Here is a 25045-nt window from a genome sequence, read left to right as displayed (position 1 = left end):
TTATAAAATATAAAATGAAATTACAAATAACGGGATAAACAAGAGACCAGTCAGGTATTAAAGTACATAGATACTCATATTTCACATATTTTTCATATAATATCTCGTTTAAATAGATAAAAAATGACATTAAAATTATTATTCCCGAACTGCATTTAATTTATTTATTTGGTTATTTATTTATTTAGTTTTCCATTCGGAGACAAACTTATATGGTGGCTGCGTGTAAAGCACAACCACAACATAAAGGGATCAGCCGTGTGGCTGCGTCGCCTGGTGATGACGTAAGACGCGCCGTTCCCGGTACAGCTGTGAGCCGTTAAAGATAAACAGGTGAGCTTCTTCTCTTCAGCGGGACGAACCGTGGCACCGACTGAACCTCCGGGTAAGACCGAAACTTAACGGGCTGGTTCTGGGGTCCGGATCGGTCCGGATCGGTCCGGATCGGGGAATGTGTGTGTGTCAGATCACGTGCTGTAGCGTCAGTCTGTGTGTTTACAAACAGGTCGGTCAGTCCGGGTCCTGAGGGACCGGCGTCTTCATTCAGTGGCACCGTGTGGACAGAAGAATATAAACAGTGGTGTCATGTTTGACCAGAGTAACAATTATGCAAAATGTTTTGTGTTAATTAGACCATAAATAAAGTTAATTAAGTACAATATAAAGGGCTGAGCCGTCTTTGAGCTACACTGGGTCACACGGCCTAAACTACTGAAGAAGAAGGTGCATTATTTATAGTGTGTTTTACTACTTTGTCTATTTATTCATAATATTATTTCATAAATATCAGAGCTGCACAATTAATCAAAATATAATCAAAACCGCAATAATCCTTTTTTTTTTTCAGTGAAAATGCAAAAATGTCGATTCAACTGGAATCATGATTTGATTTTTTAAATATTATGAGTTTCTTTTCAGCAGTTTCTGTGTCATGTGACGCAGTGGTTCAGTCTGTGCTAAAGCTTGTGTCTACAGCTCGTTATACTGTAATATGTTCAATATAAAAGGTGTTATGTGTTATTCTCTGAGGTGTGTGTGTGTGTGTGTGTGTGTGTGTGTGTGTGTGTGTGTGTGTGTGTGTGTGTGTGTGTGTGTTACTGGACCAGAGGAGGGATATTTTCCCTCCGCTGCTGTCATCTCAGGCTCAGCTGATCGCTCCTGTGTGGAAAGAAAGTCGCACCAAACCTCATTAAACATCTGGAAGTTGAGTCGTTTGGATTCATCCAAACACAGTTTCCACAATCAGCAGGAGATTCTTCTCTGAGCCGAGGACAGAAAATCTGAGATCATGAAATCTGATTCACATTTTCAAAGCTTGTTAGTCACTTCATCTATTTGTGGACGGACAGACGACAGATTCATTTCAGGCTCCAGTTAAAAATCATTTTATTACTCCTTGGCGCCGGCGACATTTTGTTTTCGGGTTGCCCGTACGTCCGTCTCATTCTCGTGGACACGATGTCTCAGTGACGCCTTGACGGAACGTCTTCAAATTTGGCACAAAACATTCACCAGGACTCAAGGACAAACTGATTAGATGTTGGTGGTCAAAGGTCAAAGTCACGGTGACCTCACAAAAAACTTTTTAGCCACTACTTAAGACTTCACGCAGCAATTATGACAAAATTTCACACAAATGGTTCATATTTAAAATTTTCTCTGACTCTGGATCAACAGGGATGCGACCACAAGGAAGTGACTCTAGTTATTACATTAAAAAGTGTTTGATATAAACTTCCTCCACGTTTCTAAAAGTCTGAAACGGTGACTTTGAATTCCTCGTGCGTGTGTGTGTGTGTGTGTGTGTGTGTGTGTGTGTGTGTGTGTGTGTGTGTGTGTGAAGCAGGTGTGAAGAGGATGTTGTTAAAGATGAAGCTGCTGTTGTCGCGCTGCAGAAACATGTGTCGGCTGTGTGAGGAAGCATGCCGCTGTGGTCAGTCATTAGCATCCAGCTAACTGAGGTGTGAGTTTCTCTGCTGCTCTCTGCTCGGCCTGTACTTAAGACCTAATGAGAGGTTGTGTATTAGCGCATTACAGTGCTTACACAGCTGTGATGACACGGTTGCATGAAGCTGGACTAATCATTTACAACAGTCCTGCTCACTTTGGTCATTAACCCAGCGAACGGCACTGAGGAAAACCCGTGTTTAACAATGACATAACAAGAGCTCTGTGCATATTTCACTGAGGGGAAGAGAGAGCGAACGTCTGATCTGGAGTCTGTTTCTGGAAACGTTTGGTGGTTGAGACTTAATTAGATTTTTCTGCCCAGGTTCATTTAATAAACATTAAATAGATCAAGCTTTAGATGTTCATTCATACTGTTTATGTACAGTGTTTATACAGTTACTTATTTACATATTTACAAGTTTGAATATTTACATGTGCATCTTTAAAAACAGTGACAAGAGTGACCTCCTGAATCCATCTTTGTAGTTTTCCTCTTATTTACCTCAGTCCACGTCCTCCTCGCCTCTGATTGGTTAGGTTGGCATCATGTGACGGGAAGTGTTTTTGTTGTGGAGCGGATCCAAACCGGCAGATATCGAACCTTCACGTTACGATATCATGAAATAAAGAACAGCTTCGTCTGATGATGAAGACCAAGAGATGTGGTTGAAAGCTCCGAGGGAAAAACAAGATTAGTTTGGAATTAGCTTTCACGTTCAACATGAACAAACAGGACGGGAGATCAGGCTAATTCACTGCATTGTTTTTGGTTGTCCCGGACTCTTGGGGGGGGGGGGCAAAGATACCCCCCCACCCCCCCTCAATGATGTCCCCTCAATGCAATCAGTAGACCCCAGCTACAGCAACATCATCCCCACTTTAGGGGGGTTTGGGGCAGCAACCTCCTGACTGTGCGTCTCTGTAGCTAGCATAGTCGTTACCTGAGCAGCTAGTTAGCCAGGCATGCTAACGGGACTGTTCAGGGAGTTAATTGCATGAACATGAGAAACAACCACTGTCTGTCTGCTTATCTGTGTTTCTTTAATAGTTTCATATGTTTTTGCTTCACCGTCAGCAGCTCACGTCAGTGTGTGTGTTTCCTCTGGTTCAGTTCCTCGTGTCCAAGTCTCTGATGTGTAACAGACCCGTTCTCCCTGCAGACCTTCAATACGTCTTTTATTCTCCCCATAAAACAGAAGCTGGGCCTCCTGCATCCACTGCTGCTCACAGACACTCGCAGTATGTTGAAGTAGCTGCTGTAAAACCAGCACAACGTCGAGGAAGTGCAGTTATTCTGCTGGATGGCTGAAGCTGCGGTGATGGGGGGGGGGGGTGAAGTGTTGGCTGGCACGTGAACAGCAGCAGGCGGCAACAGATGCCAGGAAAGTGATGTAAGAACAGCTGTGTGAGTCCTGACAGGTCTGCAGCAGGTCTGACACACACCTCCGTCCTGACCACGGCGAGCTCAGACTCCGACAGAACGAGACGTCGATCTGACTGGGAACGAATCTTGGGATCGTTCCCGGTGCAGTTTGTTGATGCGGCCAAACCTCCTCTCCCTGTTTCCATGACTTATTGCGGGCTGTCAGATGCAGGACGGTGAAGGTTTCTGTCCCTCCGTCTTTATCTGGCAGATCGGACCTGAACCGAGTCTCCTGCAGGAAAACGTGTTGAAGTTTCGATTCTCAGCGAGACAGTTTAAGTCCTTGGAGTAATAAATCTGGTTTAAAGGCCTGACTAAGGTTTACGACAGATTTGCAGTGTTTGGTTTCTGCTACCAGTAGACTGCCAGTACAATGAAAAGGCCCTTTATTCCTTACTTACTTTTCCTGTTATAGAAAATCAAAACCAAAAACACAGCGTTGTGTGAAAACATTTTTCTGGCAGTGGTTCAGATTTAAAAAAGTCTAATTAAATTTTGTGGAGACAAAAGTCCATTTAGTAGTTGTTCTGGGGCTTTCAATCGTTTCACATGATCTTCATCAGCTGTTGAAGTTTGCCCAGTTGTTGAGAAGATGCAGATGAGGACTCAGAGTCGATTCTTCAGCTTGGAAACAGCAGTCCTGAGGATGATCATGTGCTGTGGATGAAAGCTCAGGAACAGCTACTAAACGAGGCCGAGACGAGACGAGACTGATTTGTTGAATGAATACTGAGAATGTGTCCAGTGAGAACAACCAATGAGAGATGATATTTCAATTCATGTTTACAGCTGCATATAATTATTTAAATTATAGATTAATCTGTTAATTAATTAACCGTTAAAACACAAATATGTTCAATTTAAAATCAGATTTGCATCGTGAATAAAAATCAACCTCTAACTTTGTGTGTCTGGTGTTTGTCGTCTGCAGGGATGCGCACGTCAGTGTGTGAAATCCACGTCTCCTCTCAGCCTGACTCCGCCTACTTCCTGCGGGTAGACTGGAGGGGGCGGGGCTTAGGTTCTGGCTTCCAGTTGCTGCTGACTGACGGACAGGATGCGTGGAGAGGAGAAGGTAAAGACGGTCACCTGGTGTTTTTACACGCCTGCGACCTGACAGGTTTACGCTCACCTGTCTGACCACACACACCTTCCTCACTTCACCTGCAGTGAGGTCGTTGACCTTGTCAGCTGCTCGCACAGGTACGCTCTGGCAGATTTATTAGTTTCACCTGTGCCAGCCTGAAGCCGCTGAGATCCACCGCCGTGCTGGAACCTTCCTGGAGAACCGCAGTCCATCACGGCTTCAGATCAGATCCTGCAGGTTCTTCAGCAACGTGTTCCTTCTGCAAACATCTGTGTTCTAGATCAGGTCAAAGGTCATTTCTGGTTTGAATAACTTTATTGTCACGGTCCTGAAGAAGCAGCAGCAGCAACATGGAGGTTCTAAATCGAACAAACACGAGAACCAAAGGACGATGTGACAGCAATAGATGAAATATAAACACTGACGTTACTCACGTTGTTATACGTCTGCGTCGGAGACAGTCTCAGGTGATTGGATTTTGGTGGTCAAAGGTCAAAGGTCAAAGGCAGTGTGACCTCACAAAACATGATTGTGGCCTTGTTAACACAATATCTCAGTAATGCCCTGAGGGAGTTTCTTCCAATTAGGTAAAAACATTCTCCTGGACTCAAGAATGAACTGATTAGATTTTGGTAGCTAAAGGTCAAAGGTCAAGGTCACGGTGACCTCATGAAATCTGGTTCTGGCCTGGTGACAGTGATATCTCAGTAACACCTTGAAGGAACTTCTTCAAGTTTGGTAAAAACGTTCACTTGGACTCAATGATGAACTGATGAGATCTTAGTGGTCAAAGGTCAAAGGTCAAGGTCAGTGTGACCTCACAAAACACTTTTAGCTTCACACAGAAATGATGACAGAATTCCACAGGTTCATATCTCCTCTGACTGTGACCTGGAGCTCGTCTGAGTGGCGGAGGGATACGACCACGAGGAGGTAATTGTAGTTTCCTGTGTGCAGTGAGCGAGGCAGCCGTGCGTACGGAGGCGGAGGAGCTGGAGATGCAGAGGGAGCGGTACGTCCAGGACCTCCAGCAGGCGCTGACCGGGTCGGGGGGCTCCGTCACCTACAGCTTCACCCTGACGCCGTCTCCACCAGGCCCCGCCCTCACACTGGCCTATGAGAAGGTGCAGAAGGACATCTCGGTGAGCGCCGCACTAACACACCTCTGACACGGTGACACTGAAGGCATCAGTCTTGCGTGTGTCGGTGTGATGCACGGATCACAGCTGGAGCTTGTTCGTGTGAGTGCGTTTATTTAAGTGTCTCTGAGGTTAGAGCCACGCTCGGAGCTGGCGGTGATGTGTCACATGACGTCAGAGCTGCGTTCACTGCAGATAACGGCGCTCCTCTGTTATGAGGAGTTCATCGATGCTTGTTTTCATTTCCCGATGAACCAACGACGTGATGAAGTGAGTGAATGTGACGTGTTTTTATAGAAACCTGTGTGTGTGTGTGTGTCTGTGTGTGTGTGTGTGTGTGAGCAGGGATGCGTCAGTTAAAGACTCGTGCAGCAGCTCGTTGTGTTTGCTCTCATGTGATTTTCAGCAGGTCACAGATCAATTCATTCACTTGGACTCAAAGAATAACTGACTAGATTTTGATGGTCAAAGGTCAAAGGTCACATGCTTTATTTATTGCAACTGCACTAGTTGGTGGAGGCGTATCACCATGAGTTGGTAATTAGTCAATGAAGAGAAAATGAAAAAAAATTCCCTTTATCCAGCTTCTTACATGTAAATAGTTGTTTTTATAGTTTTATGTGACAGTCAACAGAATATTTTTTTATTTTTTAAACAAAACAAGACATTTTAAAAAATCTCCCCAAGTTTGTGACGGAGATTTTTCACTTTTAACAAACCAAAGAGAAAATAATCCATTTAATTGATAATGAAAATAATTTTATATTTGACTCAATAAAAGGATTCATGCTGTCGATCTGGGAGGATGGATGTTGCTAGGAGACCGTATGAAACAACAACAAACGTGATGATGGTGTTTGGTAAATGAATGAACACACTCATTCGTGGTGTGGACACACATCCTTTGTCGCCGTGGTAACTGTGGTGCAGTGGAAATCAGACAAGTGAAAGGGAAATGAATCGATTTTTAAAAAAACGAGAGTCAGAAAGTGTGTGTGTGTGTGTGTGTGTGTGTGTGTGTGTGTGTGTGTGTGTGTGTGTGTGTGTGTGTGTGTGAGACGTGTCTTCAGAGTTTCTCTTGCTCAACATGAAAACCCAGTAATTCATCCGTCATAGAGTTATGAGTCATGATGAGAGGGTGCAGTCTAACGCCTGGTGCTTCCCTCTAATCGCAGCTCCTGTCCAACGCGACAAAACACCAGAGACCCCCACACAGGTGCAGGTGTTACCTCAGGTGGTTAGCATACCGGGCGTGTGTGTGTCTGTGGTGCTGAGGTTTGTCAGCACATTCTCTGTGTGTCCGATGACTGAGGCGTTTGGTATCAGTGTGTTTCTGTGTCACTGATGGTGTGTGATCAGAATCAGAAGGTCACAGTAGATTATAAACCAATTAAAATGAACTAATAAAATATCTACAGTCACATGATCGCGTCGATATTTATCTGCGTTTTAAGAGCTTGAAGATCCGATCGTCACTAAAGAGTCTGTCATGGAGAGAGCTGATAAAAACTAATGGTCAGAGTCGTACACAGTCAAGTGTATTGATTGATTTCCAAACGTCAATCACACATCAAGTAACACACAAGAAAACATTCCACCTTAAAAGATGCCGGTAGCGGCCGCTAGCCTCTGAGCTGCTCAGTGAATTAAACGGTTAATTAGTGAAGATGAAAAGACAGAAAACATCTTTTCAGTCATCGCTCACTCCTGATGGAACAGAAATCATGTTCTCACTTATTCTCACTGGAACAAGTTCCCTCCATCTGTAATCAATTATACAAAAAAAGATGGCGACAATTTTTATTTTCTCTTTAATTGCAAAAAAAACTAATAACATCTAAAAAACATCTAAAAAACATCTAAAATGTCTAAAAAACGTCTAAGACAAGAAAGAAGAGAAAAGCTGCTTCTGTTCTCTGAATCTTGGCTAATCTTAGCTCTTTCTGTCACTGCAGACGTGCGGATGTGTTAATGACTTTAACATCCTCCAGCTCTGTATTAACTCTGCAGTAAATTTAGAATAGGTGGAGTCGCCCTGAGAGGTTTCTCCCTAAATGAAAGTATCCAGCAGTTAATTAATGTGAATCAGTGAGTCAGCTTTTGAAGCGTCTCTATGACAACATGAGGAACCTCTGCCCACATCAACAGCGCCTCAGCCAACGGGCCGGTGTCTCGGCCTCGGCCAACAACATCGGGCTCCGACCTGAGGCTTTTACTCCTCAGGTCTCTGATGATGAGGAGAGCCGTCAGGTGACGACTGGCGTTCTTACTTCAGGTAACAGTGTCACCGCTGAGAGTTTAATAGTGACGGGGTGAAAACGAGGAGGTGAGTCTGCCAGAGCGGCTTGAAGACGTGTTGGACGTGTGGAGCTTATTTATTGAACATTTCTAGGAGGTGGTGAAGTCAGAGCTGGCAGATGAGAGAGAGAGAGAGAGAGAGAGAGAGAGAGAGAGAGAGAGAGAGAGAGAGAGAGAGAGAGAGAGAGAGAGAGAGAGAGAGGAGAGAGAGAGAGAGAGAGAGAGAGAGAGAGAGAGAGAGAGAGAGAGAGAGAGAGAGAGAGAGAGAGAGAGAGAGAGAGAGAGAGAGAGAGAGAGAGAGAGAGAGAGAGAGAGAGGAACAGTTAGTCTCTGTCACATCGTCTCCCCTCAGTAGAAAACACACACATCTTTTATTGATTATATTTATTTATTTAGATCCTCATTGTCCTCATGTGTCCAGGCTGAAACACGTAGATTACATTAACTCAGTATGAGCTAATCAATGTTTTTTCACATTGACTACAGATCAGATGAGTGTGTGACATGAGAAGAGTCACTCGTGGGGATGAATCACAGAGAACTGTCACGTGACTCTGCACTTCCTCTCGACTCTGAGGCGTTTTTACAAATCTGTTTAGCATTGATTTTGATTTTATGAGCCTCATTTCCATCATTTCAATCTTGCAGAATGTCAGATCTTATATATTAATTGTATTTTTCTATTTACTTTAAATGAGCTATCTGTAAGTTTTGCTATTACTACGTACGTAGCCACGTTAGCATTAGCAGCTTTTTACTCACCAGTCTAGAAGAAACATTATAAGTTCAGCATCAAACTTCATTCCTTTACTCACCAACATCTGTCTCCAGAGGTGGAAAGTCAACCTCTTTGTTTTGCTTCTGTTTCTATCACTTCTTTTTTTTTTTTTTTTTGTGCTAAAGTTAGCATGCTAACCAGCGGTCGGACTGTCTCGTCACTGTCCGATAGCGAGTCACTGTCTCGTCACTGTCCGATAGCGAGTCACTGTCACGTCCAGTCTGAAGAAGTAGCTTCCTCCAGTCTTACTAAGAGCCATTTACAGTAAACAGCTGTTAATGCTAACATGGCTACGTAGCAATAGCAAAACTTAGAGATAGCTCCTTTAATGCTTTTGGGGAAATCGTTTTGGTGAATTTTTTTTAATGTCTTAAAAAAAAAGCTACTGAAGGTCATGCTCCTCCATGTGTTTTTTTCTAAAGTGGTGTATTTATATTAGTCATCGTATTAGCTTAGCATAGGTAGCTTAGCATCGCCACAGCCTGGAAAACTTACAAAAGTTACACAAAAAAATCACAACATGCAGGACAAAATCCATTGATATTATCTTTTATTATTGGCTTTATCAATGAGTTTATTTTCCTTGAACACTGACACTCTTCTTCCATGTGGTGAAAGTCTGGGCAGACAAACAAAAAGCTCCACACACTGTAAATAATGTCTGATTAAGACATGGAGTGATTACAGTGTTTGAAGTTTTCCTTCTCTTCGTTCTGTCCCAGTTCAGGTTGGGCTCCGTGTCGCTGCAGGCCGTCCCCGAGCCGGCGGAGGCCGTCAGGGAGTTACTGGTCCACAGTCTGCAGAGGGGGAACACACTGGAGCACCAGAACCAGAACCTGGAGGAGGAGAACCAGAGACTGAGACGAGAACAGCAACGCATCACTGCCGAGTAAAAACACACAACACGCTGCTCAGAACAAAAAGCAAAACCAGGCAGGGATGAATCCAGGAAACGTCCGGGGATTTCCTGAAAGTTTGGGGGAATAGCTCGGAAATCTTTACAAATAATTAAAACATATTTATGACATGAAACAGCTGCGGATTCTCTTCAGACCAGCTGCGGTGGAAACCAGACTGTTTTCCTCTGTTTAATGATATAAATCCAGTAACGGAACCTAACGATCAGGTTTACTTTAATACAGAGGAGGCGATAAACTCCGAGTCAGTGAAGTTTACACGGAGACCTGCGAAACTGAAAGGTTCAAACCACAAGATCTAGTTCCTCAAATCCATCACAGGTTCCTCTGAGTGATTACCTGACTCATGTAACACTGTGTGGGGGGGGGGGACCATTCGTCACTTTGAGCTATGAGCTGATGTCACAGCGGTGTTAACGTGAGTTCAGGCCCCCGCGATCCACAGAGTCCGCTTCAGTTCAGTCTCAGTGTGTCTTTAAAAGTCATTTATTAACTGATCAGGCTGCGTTACTTTCCCCTTAATGCACACATTGATTAGAAATCCTTTTATTATTCATTTAAGGTGTTTTAAAGTTGGGATTTTGGTTTAAGGGTCTGAAATATTTGCAGATTATTGTTAATTTAACGGATTCTTATTAAGTATTCAGGTATTGATAGGTTCAGTAGTGGATAAATAAATGGACTATAACATGTTTAGGTGGGTTTTTTTTAATGGATCAATGTGTTTTTAAAGGGTAAAACACTTTTACACCAAATTTACTAAATAATATTTTTTTGTAAGGTGAAAATTCAGGAGTTTGGCTCAGATTGGAGATAGATTAATAGATAAATAAATTTATATTACAAAATGTTACAATATGTTTTTAATTAAGTGTTTTCTATGGATTAGCTGCTCAGTTTAAGGTGTTTTCAGAGGCAAGAATCCCTTAAAAAGTAGCATGACTCTTTTACCCTTTAACTGTGTGTGTGTGTGTGTGTGTGTGTGTGTGTGTGTGTGTGTGTGTGTGTGTGTGTGTGTGTGTGTGTTGAAGACTGAAGCGGTACACCGGTGGTAAAGAGGCGCTGGAGGCGGAGCTCTACTCTCGGTTCATCCTCGTCCTGAATGAGAAGAAAGCCAAGATCCGCAGTCTGCAGGAGACTGTGACACACCTGCAGGAAACCAGGTATCGTCATGGTAACAGGACGTTACAGTCGGTCGTAGTTTCACAGTGTTTCTGCTTTAAACTGATCTTTTATATTAGAAAATGTGTCTCAGCAACTTTCAGAGGACGTGTTATAACCTCTAGTAGGAGGTCTTTGCATTTACAGTGAACAGCTGTTAATGCTAACGTTGCTACGTAGCAATAGCAAAACTTACAGATAGCTCCTTTAATGCTTTTGGGGAAATTGTCTTGGTGATTTATTTTTATTTTTTTATGTCTTCAAAAAGGCAAATGGATCCTGCTACTGCATGTGTTTTTTCTATAGTGGTGTATTTATGTGAGTTATCATATTAGCTTAGCATAGACTTAGCTTCTCAGAAACATCGGCCCAGCCTGGAAAACTCTACAGACCATAAAGACCATAAACTCTACATGTCGACCAACAGTCACTCCTAAACTGCTGCTGCTGATAAAATCACGACTTTACAATCATATTATTTGACACAGTGATTATAAATCCAGGTCGGTGACAGCAGCTCTGTCTCTCCGGCTGCTTTTACTGCTTACATGTTCAGTGACACCTGAATTCTCCTCAGTGCTTTAACTGTCACTTCAGCTGCATCTGTGACTTTCATCCAACATCTCAAGTAAAGACTCTGAAGCTGCTGAAGATGCTTCAGCACCGACCACACACATTTTCTTTAGAGTCATAAATCTGAAAGTAGTTGTTGCTCAACTGACTTTCTTTAACGTCTGTTTCCTTTATCGCTGCAACCCTCTGATTCATCTCCTCCGTGCTGAAAGTCATATGACAGATAACTCAGTGTATGATCATTTCTAAACAGTTTCATGTTGTAGAATGAATCATGTTCATCCTCTGGCCTCGGCTGCAGGAGCTCTGAGGGACAGAAAAACAAGGAGTCAGTGAAATCAGGCCAAACAGAAGGTCAGGAGGAAGGGGAGGATGAATATGGAGGGAGCACTGATGAGGAGCCAGAGGAGGAGCAGTCGACTCCAGCTCCCGCTGAACACTCCCAGGGTAAGATATCTGTCAGTGAAGCTTCCTACACCTCCAGCTTTACCTCGTCTGACCTCCAGTAACCCCTCAAACCCACACACAGACACACAACATGATTCTTTTCCTTCCTGTTTAAACCTGGTGCTGAAGGTGGTTCCAACAAACAGGAATATTTCATGTGGATTTTTTTGTAAAAGCTGCTAACAGCCAGGCGAACGGCAGCAGCTGAAAATATCTCCTCGCAAATGCAGGATGCAGAAGCAAAAGTTAAAATAACAAAATCATTTTTATTCCATGAGAAATTCAGCTTTTATTCAATGAGAAATTCAGCTTTTATTCATAAAAAATTCAGCTTTTATTCCAGAAATTGCAGCTTTTTAATCACATTAGATTCAGTGTTCATCTCCATCACTGATCCCTGTGAATTCTGACATATTCCTCCAACTGTTGCTGCTGCGTGTCGAGGTCAATGACCTTTTCCACAGTCAGATATTTGACTTGTCACAGCAGGAAAAGCTCAGCTGAAGTTTTGTTAACGACGGTTCAGCGGGTCGACTTTAATTCTACAGTGTTTTTAAACAGCTGGGGGTGAACAAAGGATATATAGATATTGGAGCAGCATCAGCGAAGACTGTTGTCTGTTCGTTTGGTGTGAAGTTAGAGGTTCACAACAGCTGATTAATCACCTGAACGACAAGTAGCTGGTTAAAGAGATGTTGGTCTGTCTGCAGTTTGAGCTGCAGTGGTTTGATTTCCACACGACCGCTGGGAAATCATCTGTTACAAACTGCAGAGAGCACGTAAAATGACTTTAATGTTGAGGCTACAGGAGTCGCTTAAAACTGGACTTCACTGCACAAATACGACTTGTTGTGGAACATAAACTAGACTGAGGCTCCGTCCACACTGCTACGTTTTTGTTTTAAAACTCCTCTCGTTTGCTACGTTTCCTCCTCCCGTCCACACGGCGCTGCTGGTCCCGTTTTATTTTGAAAACCCTGGGGTTGTGTTTTATTTTGAAAACTCTGTGGTTGTGTTTTATTTTGAAAACCCTGGGTTTGTGTTTTATTTTGAAAACTCTGTGGTTGTGTTTATTTTGAAAACCCTGGGGTTGTGTTTTATTTTGAAAACTCTGTGGTTGTGTTTTATTTTGAAAGCTCTGTGGTTGTGTTTTCTTTTGAAAACTCTGGGGTTGTGTTGTAGTCTGGACAGAAACTGAGACCATTGTAAACGATGAGGTCACACCCACGGCCTCTCCTGATTGGCTCTCATCAGCCTGGACTACCAGTGGTGAATACAACATGAGAATGAGTGACAGTGTTTCTGACTCAAAGTGTTTTGATTTTTCCAGACCTTCGCCAATCAGTCCTCCTCTTCCGTTAAAAATCCCACTGCTCATCACAAACCTCAGAAAGTCTCACAACTTCTGTCACTGTCAAGTTTCGTTAAGAGGGAAACTTTTCCAGGAAGCTCAGTTACAGGAGAAACGTTCGGAGGTCGCGACCTTTTCTCCTCATTAGCGATTTGTATAGATCAACGTGACAGTTACAGAGTGAGTGTTCAGGCAGCAGCTCTAATGGATCATCGACAGAAAGACGTTAATTCAGTCATTTGAGCAGGTAAGAAAACATTAAATCACACGGGGCTCAGAGTTCCAGCTGCAGGTGTCCTGACAGGATGGCTGATGGGAAACACCTGCAGGGGCGTCGCTCATCGGACGGGTGCAGATGTCAGACGTGTTTCACAGTTTCATGTCAAAACACTGTAGTCGTCAAAAAAAATCAAAATGCTTTTTGTAAAGTACGAGTGTGAATATGATATTTTTGGGGGCCGTCGTCATGGCAGCCGAGTGTGTTTGCACCATCGCTGCCCAGAAACGAAGCATGACATCACTGAGGAGTTATGTAATGCAGAGTAGAGGGTCTGCGAGCAGCTTCATCAGCCCTCAGACGACCCCTGTTGCCCTCCCTCACTTTTCCACTCGCTCATCCACAGACACGTTGATACGTCGAGGTTTGCCGGGCGACGTAGGTGTCCCACGTTTCGTCTGATGTTGTTTCTGTTGCTAGGACAACGACTCAGACGGTTGCAGGTTTCCAGTTATTGTCAACAGACAGGCGGAGGGAGGGGAAGGGAGGGGAAGGGAGGGGAGGGGAGGAGGCAGGAGTAAAGTTGTGGTTGGTTTGTTTTGTGTGGTGAGTTCAGATTCTGCTGGTGAAAGAGTCGACACAACAATCTGTCGTCAATAATAAACCGACCTTCAGCCCCTCCCAGTAAAAACTATGGTAACTTCATTTTTCTTGTTTTGTCTGCCACTCACGCTTTACAATACAAGCCCCACACACACACACACACACACACACAGACACACACACACACACACACACACACACACACACACACACACACACACACACACACACACACACACACACACACAGAGCCATCAGGGGCAGTGTGGGGTTCAGTATCTTGCCTGAGGACATACAGACTGGAGGAGCCTGAGATGCTAACATTAGCATTTAGCTCAGGTACGGCCTCACAGAGCCGGAGCACGGCTGCAGACTCTTTATTCTTGTAAAGAAAAATTTGGAAAAAGTGATTTTTTTTTTTTCATATTTATTTGCTCAGATTCAGACTCAGACGACTTTATTTACCCCAAGAGGGGCAATTACCTCTGCAGCTCACCCAGTCCATACACTGACCTTCAAAACTCACATGCAGATTAGTTCATGTCAAAGTAAATCCTCTGTTGCCCCCTCAGTCAGTTTTTCTGAAACTAAACTACATAGATATAAAAACTCCTCCATAACGGAGCGGCGTCATGTGCTTCAGCTAACGTTGAAGAAAAACCATTAAAACTCCCGAAAACTTGTTTTCAGCCGTAACATTTACACTTCCTGGTTTTATTTGTTAAGGGATATATGATAGTTTATATATTGTATATATATATATATATATATATATATTATATAATAATAATCCACTTCACTAAGGATGTGTGGGTGACAGTCACCAAACGATTGATGACATCACTAACCTGCTGATGTCAAACAGAGGAAGTGATGAGGGAGTTGGAGGGAAAGTCAGAGGATCAGCGAGGTTATTACAGTTCATCCAGAAGGGAACATGAACATGAACACGGCTAAAAGCAGCTCATTAATGGACACGATTAACATTATTGTCTTGATTTGTTAAGTGAATTTTAATGGAGATATCAGATTCCTTCCATTTGAATTTGCAGATTATTTATTAGTCTTTCTTTCCCGTCTGTGACCGTGCAGCAGAGACAGAGACGGATATAAACGTTGTGATAAAGACGAACTCTGTGAAGATAAAAGTGTAATTAAAATCCATTTAGACGGCCTGTCTCTTTGTTGACTGTCTCCTGTCCTCCGCAGACTCCTCCACTCCCAGCCCGTTGGACGACAGCCTGAGGGACATCACGGACGTGGCCCCCTGCCGCAAACGCCGCGTTCGTCACCTCGCGGCCCCGGAGCCCGCGGTGAAAAGGTCGACCCCGCAGACCTCCAAGGGACGCAGGTACGAGTCGGTGTTTGTGTGGCCGTCCTTCCTCCTCCGTCACGTCTCCTGCCTCACGATGTCGGTTCATGTCTCCGGTTTACTGGCCTCGTAAACTCTTCATACACTAATTCTTAAATCCATGCAGCCAGGGCGGGACGTCCCAACAAACACACAGTCTATTTTAATGCACTTTATTGTTTCAAGTTAAAACTCGCCTCCCTGTTTTACTGTAGAAGACGTGGAGACGATGGCGTCACCTGGAGCTGCCTCTCGTTTGCTCCCCCCCCCCCCGGGATCCTCTTGAATGGGAAAATCAAACATCATAAAAGCTCCTTGTCAGGGATCTTCTTTATGTCGGGTAATTACACCCAATCTGCAGCGGCTCTCTCTATGATTTTAACCTTTGGGCCTAAGGTTACCCCCCCCCCCCAATCCCACCACACACACTCACACACAGACCCTCCCCCAAACTGTTGAGATGTACGTGAAGTGTACACGAGGCTGCAGAGCTAATCTCAGTCGTATGGCAGCAGCCGGTCGTAAAGCGCTGATTGACCACAACACAATCAGTGACGTGAACATGTGGAGGAATGTGGAGAGCGTGTGTGTGTGTGTGTGTGTGTGTGTGTGTGTGTGTGTGTGTGTGTGTGTGTGTGTGTGTGTGTGTGTGTGATACAAAGGGTGAATACACATCTCTCCTGTTGGTCTGTTGTATCATCAGAGTGTTGGGACATCACTGTTGATGGCTGAACCTGGATCAGCTTTGTGGTTGGTTGAATGTGGGTTGTGACGTCAGGTGACCAAAGTTCAACGTTAGCATAACGTCTAAAGCGGACGTTGATATTTTGTCGTTAAGTCTCAGGAATTCAACGTCTTCCAAACGTCTCACGCCAACGTTAGAAAGTACCGACATTCTGGTTGAGAGCATTAGGAAATAAAAGTCTGCAGAAATAAATTAAAAAAAAGTCATTTTTAAAATAAAAAACTGATTTATTTATTTATTTATTTAAAATAGTTTTTCAGATGGCGTTCCATAGTTTTTATTATTAACACTAAACACGTCGCCACACACGAAGCTGCATGTCGTATGTTTTGCTGCAGAGCTGAACGGGAGTTTAAAATGCTCGTCTTACATCACTGACCTCAGAGAAGAAGAGCGGAGGACGGATGAGAAGAAGAAGAAGAAGAAGAAGAAGATCTGACCGTCAGTTTGACCTGGTTCCAGTTTGCAGCGGTTTCCGCTGGTGTCCGGAGATGGAGGAGCAGCTGTGAACCTTCGGGGCGTGATCACGTTAAAAACATTCCTCAGAGAGAGAATCTCAGATTCAGCTCGGACTTTATTGGTGATAAAGATCAATGTTGTCCTGCAGGTTTATGATTCCTGCTGCCTGTCCTCCCTCTCTCTCTCTCCCTCTCTCTCTCTCCCTCCCTCTCTCTCTCTCCCTCTCTCTCTCTCTCTCCCTCTCTCCCTCTCTCTCTCTCCCTCTCTCTCTCTCTCTGTCTCTCTCTGTCTCTCCCTCTCTCTCTCTCTCTCTCTCTCTCTGTCTCTCTCTCTCTCTCTCTGTCTCTCTCTCTGTCTCTCCCTCTCTCTCTCTCTCTCTCTCTCTCTGTCTCTGTCTCTCTCTCCCTCTCTCTCTCTCCCTCTCTCTCTCTCTCTCTCTCTCTCTGTCTCTCTCTCCCTCTCTCTCTCTCCCTCTCTCTCTCTCTGTCTCTCTCTGTCTCTCTGTCTCTCTCTCCTCCCTCTCTCTCCCTCTCCTCCCTCTCTCTCTCTCCCTCTCTGTCTCTCTCCCTCTCTGTCTCTCTCTCTGTCTCTCTCTCTCTCTCTCTCCCTCCCTCTCTCTCTCTCCCTCTCCCTCCCTCTCTGTCTCTCTCCCTCTCTCTCCCTCTCTCTCTGTCTCCACCCCCCCCCCCCCCCCGACCTGTTTTATCTGTTGAACCACGGTAACACGCTGAGGCTGCAGGCCGGACAGCTGGGGACGAGTCAGCCTCGGGACAGAAGACCTTTTCCACTCTGGACTTTATGTGAACACACAGCTTCACTAATGAGAGTGTGGAGAACCTCACACACCTTTCCTCACTTACCTCTGGTTTCATGTCTCCACGCAGATTCAGTTTTATTTTTCCGTCTGCTCAGATCTCAGTGTCCAGGACAGTCCACAAGAGGTTTGACTGGAACTACTTTCTGCTGAGGAAATAGTCCCTCGGACATTTGTTGACATTAGTTTCTTGTGAATTGTTTTGAATTAAATAATTTTAGTTTTAGAAGTCATGTTTTAGTCATGACCTGTTTTAATTTGAAAACCCTGGCGTAGTGTTTTATTCTGAAAACTCTGGGGTTGTGTTGTAGTCTGGAAGAACAGAAACTGAGACCTTTCAAAGGTCAAAGGTCAAGGTCACGTTTTATTGTCCATAACTCTTAAAACACAATTTAACTCGAACTTCTGCAAGGATCAAATGAGGTGATGACATTTTATATCCAATAGGTCAAAGGTCAACTTCACTGTGACGTCATTATTCAACTCTGTATCTCAGGAAGAAGAGGCAGTGACTATTTCCTGTAACTTGGCTCCTGATTGGTGGAGGGATACAACCACGAGGAGGTGATTCTAGTTCCTATGTTGTGGTAGGCTACAGGTACGGCAGGTAACTCCACTGTCACCTGAGGAAAGACATAGCTGGTTTATTGCAGACAGGAGGATCACTCGGTTATGTTTGGTTGGTTGAATTTTGACATAAGCTGCTGTGGCGTGCTCGGTGCTGCGATGCTGAGGAGGGATTTCTCTGTTGATTTGAACTGACTCCTGTTGGTGCAGGAGTGAATAGTGCGAGACCCTGCCAGGTGAAACTAAGCTCATTTTGTGTGTGTGTGGCTTTCACTGGCTTCACTGGAACATTGTTCATTTCGTCCGTCCAAGGTTAAGTCATCACACCGCCACACTGCTCGAAGTGTAAGTGAGAAAATGTTTTTTCATGGTTTGGTCAAGCAGAGCTTTAGTTTCTTGGATATTGGTGAATGCCGTTATTCTCTGGTCTGAAGTCAGAGCAACAGGAGGGTTTCTGAGGGAGGTCTAGGAGCCAGATCCAGTCTCTGGTCTTAAAGAACGACTCTCTTCTTTTCTCCTCTGTGTTGTGGCTGCTGTTGCCTTATCTCCACTCAGAGTCGGCTGTGAAGCCTCACATCCAAACCCTCACAATGCCGCCGCTCTGGTGCCCGTATCTCCCGCCTGCCAGTTTCTCTTTTGGACGCGGTCCGTCTTAGAAATTATTCCAAAGACATGTCTCAATCTGACATTGTCTCTGTGGCCGTCCAACAGAGGCTGAATATACCGGCGTCCAAGCTCCTGCGGCTGCCAGCGACTGTGCCACATGCAGATGTCCGTAAGTGGTGCCATCCATCCCCAGCTGCTGTCAGTGGTCGGCAGCGGCGCCCATTACCGGCTTATTACCGACCAACAAGAAGCAGCAGTGAGCCGATGAGCAGCTGTGGCTGGACGCTTGATTGCTGCAGAAGCTGGGCCCCCCCCCTGAGCTGGCAAACACCGGCTGCAAAAGAGAGGCCTTTGTCTGAGGTGGTTAATGTGGGGGGGGGGGCGGGGGGGCAGGGGGGTTGGAGCTGTTGGCAGCCCTACACCCAGCTATTGTTTTTGCCATTTCCATCACTACTCAACCCGTTCACCTTCCTCTGTTACCCCCATGCTTCTCTGCATGTAGGTCGTCCGCAGAGAGGAGGAGGAGGAGGAGGAAGAGCAGAGAATTGGGGGAGTGAAAGATCCTGCTGAGAATTAAATGAAGGCCACATGAACAGACGACAGGCATGACTAATAACAGGGATTGCTCAACGTTTTGTGATGTGTTAAATACAGAGCTGGACGCAGGAGGAAACTCGAGAGGACAACTCTGTCCGAACGCCGAAACTTTAGGTGATGCATATCGCTTCACGCCACGACCGTCGTCGTTACCTCAGAGTCCATACGTGAGGCCGCTGTAGGTGCAGCGTATAAATCCAGTTTTAACTCTTCCTGAAACCACAAAGATCATTTATACGTTTCTGTTTTTTGTGCAGACTAAAGTTCCTCCAGTGTAAAGGTGTGTGTCCATGTGTAGTGTGATTATAGATCAGCTCTAGCTTCTATATTAATACTGTGAAAGTATCAAAGCCTCAGTCCACAGAGAAATGCACACAGCCTGTATTCAGAAACTGAGCCTTAAAACCAGCCGTCAGGACTTCTGGAACTTTGTGATGTCACAACAAAGCAGTCACCAAGCCCCGCCCACCTGGACCCACCATCCAAACCTTTACAGGATTTGGTTTCTCTGAGTGTTTTTACCTGAAATCTGCTGTATTTTTATTGGATCACTCAGAAAACAGTCAGCCAATCAGAAGAGAGGCTCAGAGCCTCCTCTCTTCTGATTGGCTCACAGACCTGTTGTTACTAGAGCTGCAGAGAGAAGCCTGAGAGAGGAGATGTAAAACTACACTGAGATGGTTTTTATATCTTCTGATGGATCAACACTTCAAATAAAACACAGAAGAAGAAAATACACAACTTTAAATAAACAAGACACATCTCTTAAGATGTTGAACTGTTGAAGAAGCATCTTTATGGAGTTCTGAGTCACTATTAAATGAGAGGTTTTGAGTTGATTATTAAAGAGATGGTCGATCTGATCTTCACATCCTTCTCATTGAGTCACTGTACTTCCTGTAAACATCAGATCTAAGTGTTTTTTCCCATGAAGAGAAACCAGTAGAGAGCTGCTCTCTCTCTCTCTCTCTCTCTCTCTCTCCTCACAGGGTCTGGTTCTGTAAACTATCAAACATCGCTCCTAGCCATCGCACATAATCACTACAAGACATGGGACTGCCGGAGTTTTAACTGTGTGTTTGCATTTAGCTTTACACTGACAACAGCACAGGTCTTATAGTTTGTTGTGTGAGCTGCGGCTCCTTTCCGACATGATTCAACTGAACGGTGAAATCCATAACTTCTGCATAACTCGTGACGTCCTTAACGGTCACAAGATGGAGAAGAAACCTCTTGTGTCATAGTTTTGATGTTTCTCAATACAGAGCTGCAGGTTGACGTATGTTTGTAGAGCAAACAGGAAGTTAGCATCAACCCGGTTCCCTCCACAAGAAGTCAACGGGCTTTTGGATTATTACAGATAATATAAGTTTATGATACTGACAGGTTTTGTTCTGCAGGATCATCTTCACAAAGTTAGTAACAGTTTGTATGAACACGACGCGGCTGTACAGGTGAACTGGTGAGTAGATCGGTTTTCATTTAACGTCCCCGACGACCTCTGTCGTCTCATTTAGACCCTCGTTAGCGACTGAGATGCAAAAGCTTCAAGAAATCAGGACGGGAGTATTTACTGATGTGTTTTTATGTTGTAGAATAAAACGTGAAAATCTTGAGCTCCAAAACCCAGAGACTTCAGGACGAGGGAACAGGAAGTTCAACTTTTATCTCTTCAGGCCTTTAGGAACGAGCCAGACGAAACGATCTGAAGCTGCAGCACTCTGTTTAAACATGCTGGTTGTTTTCAGTCTGAACATCTTAATAATCTGGACAGAGATGTTGCAATTGATTTTATTTCTGTCTGAATGCTGTCAACAGCACAGATGAAATCCTGTTCAGCTCTGTGGTGGAGAAATGAAACCAACCTGAGCAAACACTGAGTGTGGATCCGCCACCACAGTTAATGGGGAACATGTTTTTTTGTTGTACTTCAGTTGCACTGAACCTTTAAACGTTTCAACTTTGTTCTTAAATTTTCTTTTCATTTTGTACAAACGGCTCCTTCTTCCCGTCTCGGTCCAAACCTGAACCTCCGAGTGTCGTGACAACCACAGACCAGTGTTCATGTTGTCACCAGCCCAGCTCCGTGTGGGGGCTCCCCTGTGCCCGCTCCCCCGAGCTTAGCCTCACCTCTCGGGGTTGAACCCCCCCACCCCCACCCCCCACCCACCGCCGCCATGTGTTGAGGTCTGTGGTGGTCTTCTGTGGCGGCGTGGAGCAGCTTCCCCTCCACACTGAACACGGCTCTTGTTTCCTGTTAAATGGCTCCAGCAGCACAACGCCGCTGTCATACAGTTGGTAATGATTTCAACGAGCTCGGGGCCTCTCTCTCTCTCTCTCTCTCTCTCTCTCTCTCTCTCTCTCTCTCTCTCTCTCTCTCTCCCTCTCTCTCTCTCTCTCTCTCTCTCTCTCTCTCTCTCTCTCTCTCTCTCCCTCTCTCTCTGTCTGTGTCTCTCTCTGTCTCTCTCTCTCTCTCCCTCTCTCTCTCTCTCTGTCTCTCTGTCTCTCTCTCTGTCTCTCTCTCTCTCCTCCGTTCTCACACGGATCTTTTTCTTCTTCATTATCACTCCGCTCAGGCCGGATCGGAGGGGGAGGATTGGCCGTGTGTGTGTTCTGGTCTCAGAACCAGAACCGGCTCTGTTGGTGGAGTGTGTAGAATCAGGCGCCCCGGTGCGTCTCTGGATGGGTGGTGGGTGGTGGGTTGTGGGTGGTCCTCGGGTCACCTTGGGCTCAGGTTTGTGAGCCGTTCTCTCAGTAAAGGTGAGAGGTGAGAGGTGAGAGGAGTTCTGTGTTGGGCGCTTTGCAGCGGGAGAAAAAGGAGGTTGGGTTCTGTTGATCTTGTGCAGCCAACACGTTTTTTTTCACTCCTTCCTTTTTCTGCTTTTGTCTCTGAAGCTCGTGTTTCTGATCCGCAGCTTCAGTAAAAGCAGAAACACACGTCTCGTCCTGAGGCTTCCTGTAAACCTGGACACACATCCACAGAGTCCACATCCAGATGTAGTGTGTTTCTGCCATAACTTGGGGGCAGGAGAAACAAGTAGGGGAGTCCCGTGTTCCCGCTCTTTTAGCTCTGTGTTTGGTCTCCAGCAGCTGCAGAGGGAAACATCTGGCTCTGTAGCTGCTAGATGCTCCGCTGTGTTCACCAGCCGCTCCCTGACTGTGGCCGCGAAGGCCGAACCCCAATCAGACCATCACACGGAGATTTCCGTTGTGTCGCAAAGCACGGCTCCCGTCTCCTAGCAACCTTGACAACAAGTCACTTTTTTCCACAAAAACTTTTTGTTTTAAGTCTCTTGGTTTTAACAGTTGAACCGAGCTGAAACACAACACGGACGTTTAACAGTTTGATCCTCAGGCTCTCTGTCGGCGTTGTCTGCTTTCATTTCCTGCGCGCAATGAATCTTGGGATATGTCGGACCGCGAGGGATGCACCTGTTGGGTGACAGCTCTGACACGCTCTGTAGAGCTGAGAGAAACTCCAGGTGGTTTCCTCACTGTGAGTCACAGGTGATTCATGGTTGTACCTGTACGATGACGCACGTTGTGTCATCGCTGCAGCTGGTTTTTACTTTGTTGGTTTGGAGGCTGATTCGTTAACAACAAACTACAGTGAGTTCTCCTTCTGTCTTTAAGCCTTTTCTTGTCTTGGTCCTTCGCTCCTGTCACAGTTACTACGACCACTAGATGTCGCCTAGCAACAGAACCTAACTATGATGTCATGATAAGCTGCTGCACAGACGACCCGTGGGCTCGTTTCTTACAGGACAGTCTCAGCTAGGCTAGTTGTTTCCACCTAACTCCAGTCTTTATGCTAAGCTAAGCTAACAGGCTGCTGTGTAGACATGAGTGTGACATTTCCAAAAACGTCAAACTGTTCCTTGAAGACTGAAAACTGGAGCCTCCACCATCTCCATCCTCTGTATCTCTGAAATCATTTTGCTCGCTCTTGAACGTCTCATGATGCAACATTCAAGTGAGGTCGGAATATTTGAGCTTCTCAAAGAAAAAGACCGGAGACCAACACGAGCCTCCACGTGGAAACACACACAGGTAGTCGAGTCTAGTATTTGATGTGGACCACTTCAGATGTGGGAGCTGCTGGGCCACTATTACACACACACACACACACACACACACACACACACACACACACACACCTATTTACACACAGGTATAAAAGTCGCCCATGTGTTTCCAGTCTCGCTCCTTATGGGCCACATGATCCACTTCCCGTCTCAACAGGAAAACTCCTGTAAATCAGCCTCATTAGCCCACTGACCTGTGTGTGTGTGTGTGTGTGTGTGTGTGTGTGTGTGTGTGTGTGTTGTGTGTGTGTGTGTGTGTGTGTGTGTGTGTTGCACAGGAGCGACTCCCCTGCAGGATCCAGTAAGCGGCCGACCCCCCAGCGCCCTGCAGATGCTGCGGCAGCGCGTTCGGAGGCTGAGGACCTGTTTGAGGACTTCTGACCCTTCACAGACCCACGTGATCACGTGATCACATGATCACATGATCACAGCTCTGATGTAGACTGGCAACGCTCTGATATTTTTACACTGAATGTTGGGATTAAAGGTCAGGGATTATAGGAAACTTGTTTTTAAGGAAACACACGGTGACGAGTGAAAGTTCATTCCCTCTGTGTTTTGATGGCGGGTGACGAGAGCAGAGGTCTGATTACAGCCCGATTTTATTCATCAGGAAGTCTAGCTAAAGTAAAGAGAAGAAGAACGACCCTGAATCCCCCCAAAACAACATCTGTTTACATTCAAGTGACCCGCTAATTAACGATGTCGGGAACAGAGAGAGGAGACGGGTTACAGTAGGACAGTCTGTGAGCCGAGGAGGGAAACGCAGGAGGTCGGCGTCGATTGAATTTGTCGTTTTCCAACCAGCTTCGACCACAATCATTTCACAACCGTAACCATGTGTTTATTAATGGAACCACGGCCACAGATGTTGCATCATCTCGATGTAGGAGACACTTTAACCCAAAACAATGAACCAAATCTTTCTCTGTTCAAGTCGACCCGAACTTTAACCACCGGAGCTGCACCATCAAATCAACAGATCCATCCGAGTGTCGGAGGCAGAGACGGATGAGAGTGGAGTCCGATCAGGAAACACGAGGTCAGGGTCCTGCTGCAGACAGGTAGACCTACCTGTACGTCAGGAGCTGCATGTGTGGATCCAGCTTCTTCCTCTGTTCGCTCACAAGCCCAAGTGAAAAGTTCAGAGCGAGTCTTCGTGGTTCTGCTTCTTCGTCCTGCAGCGTCACAGACGGAAAAGCTTCGACTACGTTCATGCAACGTTTCAAACAAACAATATTTTTCCTACGACTCTTTAAATCTTGTTTTAAGATAAAGTTTAAGATAAAGACTCAGGCGCTCGTTAGTCAGCTGACCCCATCACGTTCATCAGACCTCCGCTCTCAGCTTCTCGTCCTGCTGCTGCTGGAACTCGTCTCCTGTCTGTAGTTTCACAGTCACAACTTTGTGCGTCATGAACTGCTTTTCTACATATTTACACATCTGTCTTTTTAATATTTGTACCAAATAAACGATGTAAATGTTCACTGTTTAACTACGAAGTGGTCATTGATTGTTTTATTTGATTGAAATGATCTTTAAAGGGGAACGTCATTAAAATAACCTTCACAGCTTTTCTTGATTCAGTCGAATCTGAATCAGAAAATATAAGAATGAAACCTTCTTGCTTCTGGTCTGTTCCAGCGTCCGACCTGCACTCTGGATTCTCTATCAGTGTTTTAATCTGTGTGGGAAAAGGGGGATTTTTGTGGGTGAGATGAAGTCATGTGAACACAGCATCATCATCATCATCATCATCCTGCAGCTGACTGTGTTAGCCAATCAGAAGCAGGCTGGTCCACATTCTGGGTAAATTCCTTTTGTCTTGCTTTTCGCTGTTTCCCTAACAACTGTCGGGAAACGAATGCTTGTAGCTG

General features: G+C 45.2%; 1 protein-coding gene across 2 annotated transcripts; it reads left to right on the top strand.

Moving 5' to 3' along the window:
* The first annotated feature begins 271 nt into the window (after nucleotides 1-271).
* xrcc4 (X-ray repair complementing defective repair in Chinese hamster cells 4) lies at nucleotides 272-24663 on the top strand. 2 transcript variants are annotated; one of them, XM_056403576.1, is made up of 8 exons: nucleotides 272-333; nucleotides 4305-4448; nucleotides 5418-5602; nucleotides 9398-9564; nucleotides 10624-10755; nucleotides 11628-11773; nucleotides 15154-15295; nucleotides 23447-24663. In XM_056403576.1, exons 2-8 carry the CDS (start codon nucleotides 4307-4309, stop codon nucleotides 23547-23549), a joined length of 1017 nt encoding a protein of 338 aa, XP_056259551.1. In that variant the 5' UTR covers nucleotides 272-333; nucleotides 4305-4306; the 3' UTR covers nucleotides 23550-24663. The 2 variants fall into 2 exon arrangements, with proteins under 2 accessions (XP_056259551.1, XP_056259550.1); XM_056403575.1 differs by having other exon boundaries at nucleotides 294-385.
* The last annotated feature ends 382 nt before the right edge of the window (nucleotides 24664-25045 follow it).

Source organism: Seriola aureovittata, chromosome 18 (genome assembly GCF_021018895.1).
Source record: "Seriola aureovittata isolate HTS-2021-v1 ecotype China chromosome 18, ASM2101889v1, whole genome shotgun sequence".
NCBI lineage: Eukaryota > Metazoa > Chordata > Actinopteri > Carangiformes > Carangidae > Seriola > Seriola aureovittata.
The sequence above is the reverse complement of the archived record's forward strand: the minus strand, read 5'-3'. Positions and strand labels throughout refer to the sequence as shown.

Excerpts from the sequence above, each read along its gene's own strand:
- xrcc4 (XM_056403576.1), top strand. The coding sequence starts at position 4,307 with ATGCGCACGTCAGTGTGTGAAATCCACGTCTCCTCTCAGCCTGACTCC. Across the intron at positions 4,449-5,417 it reads GGATGCGTGGAGAGGAGAAG|TGAGCGAGGCAGCCGTGCGT; the intron begins GTAAAGACGGTC and ends TCCTGTGTGCAG. Across the intron at positions 10,756-11,627 it reads ACACACCTGCAGGAAACCAG|GAGCTCTGAGGGACAGAAAA; the intron begins GTATCGTCATGG and ends CCTCGGCTGCAG.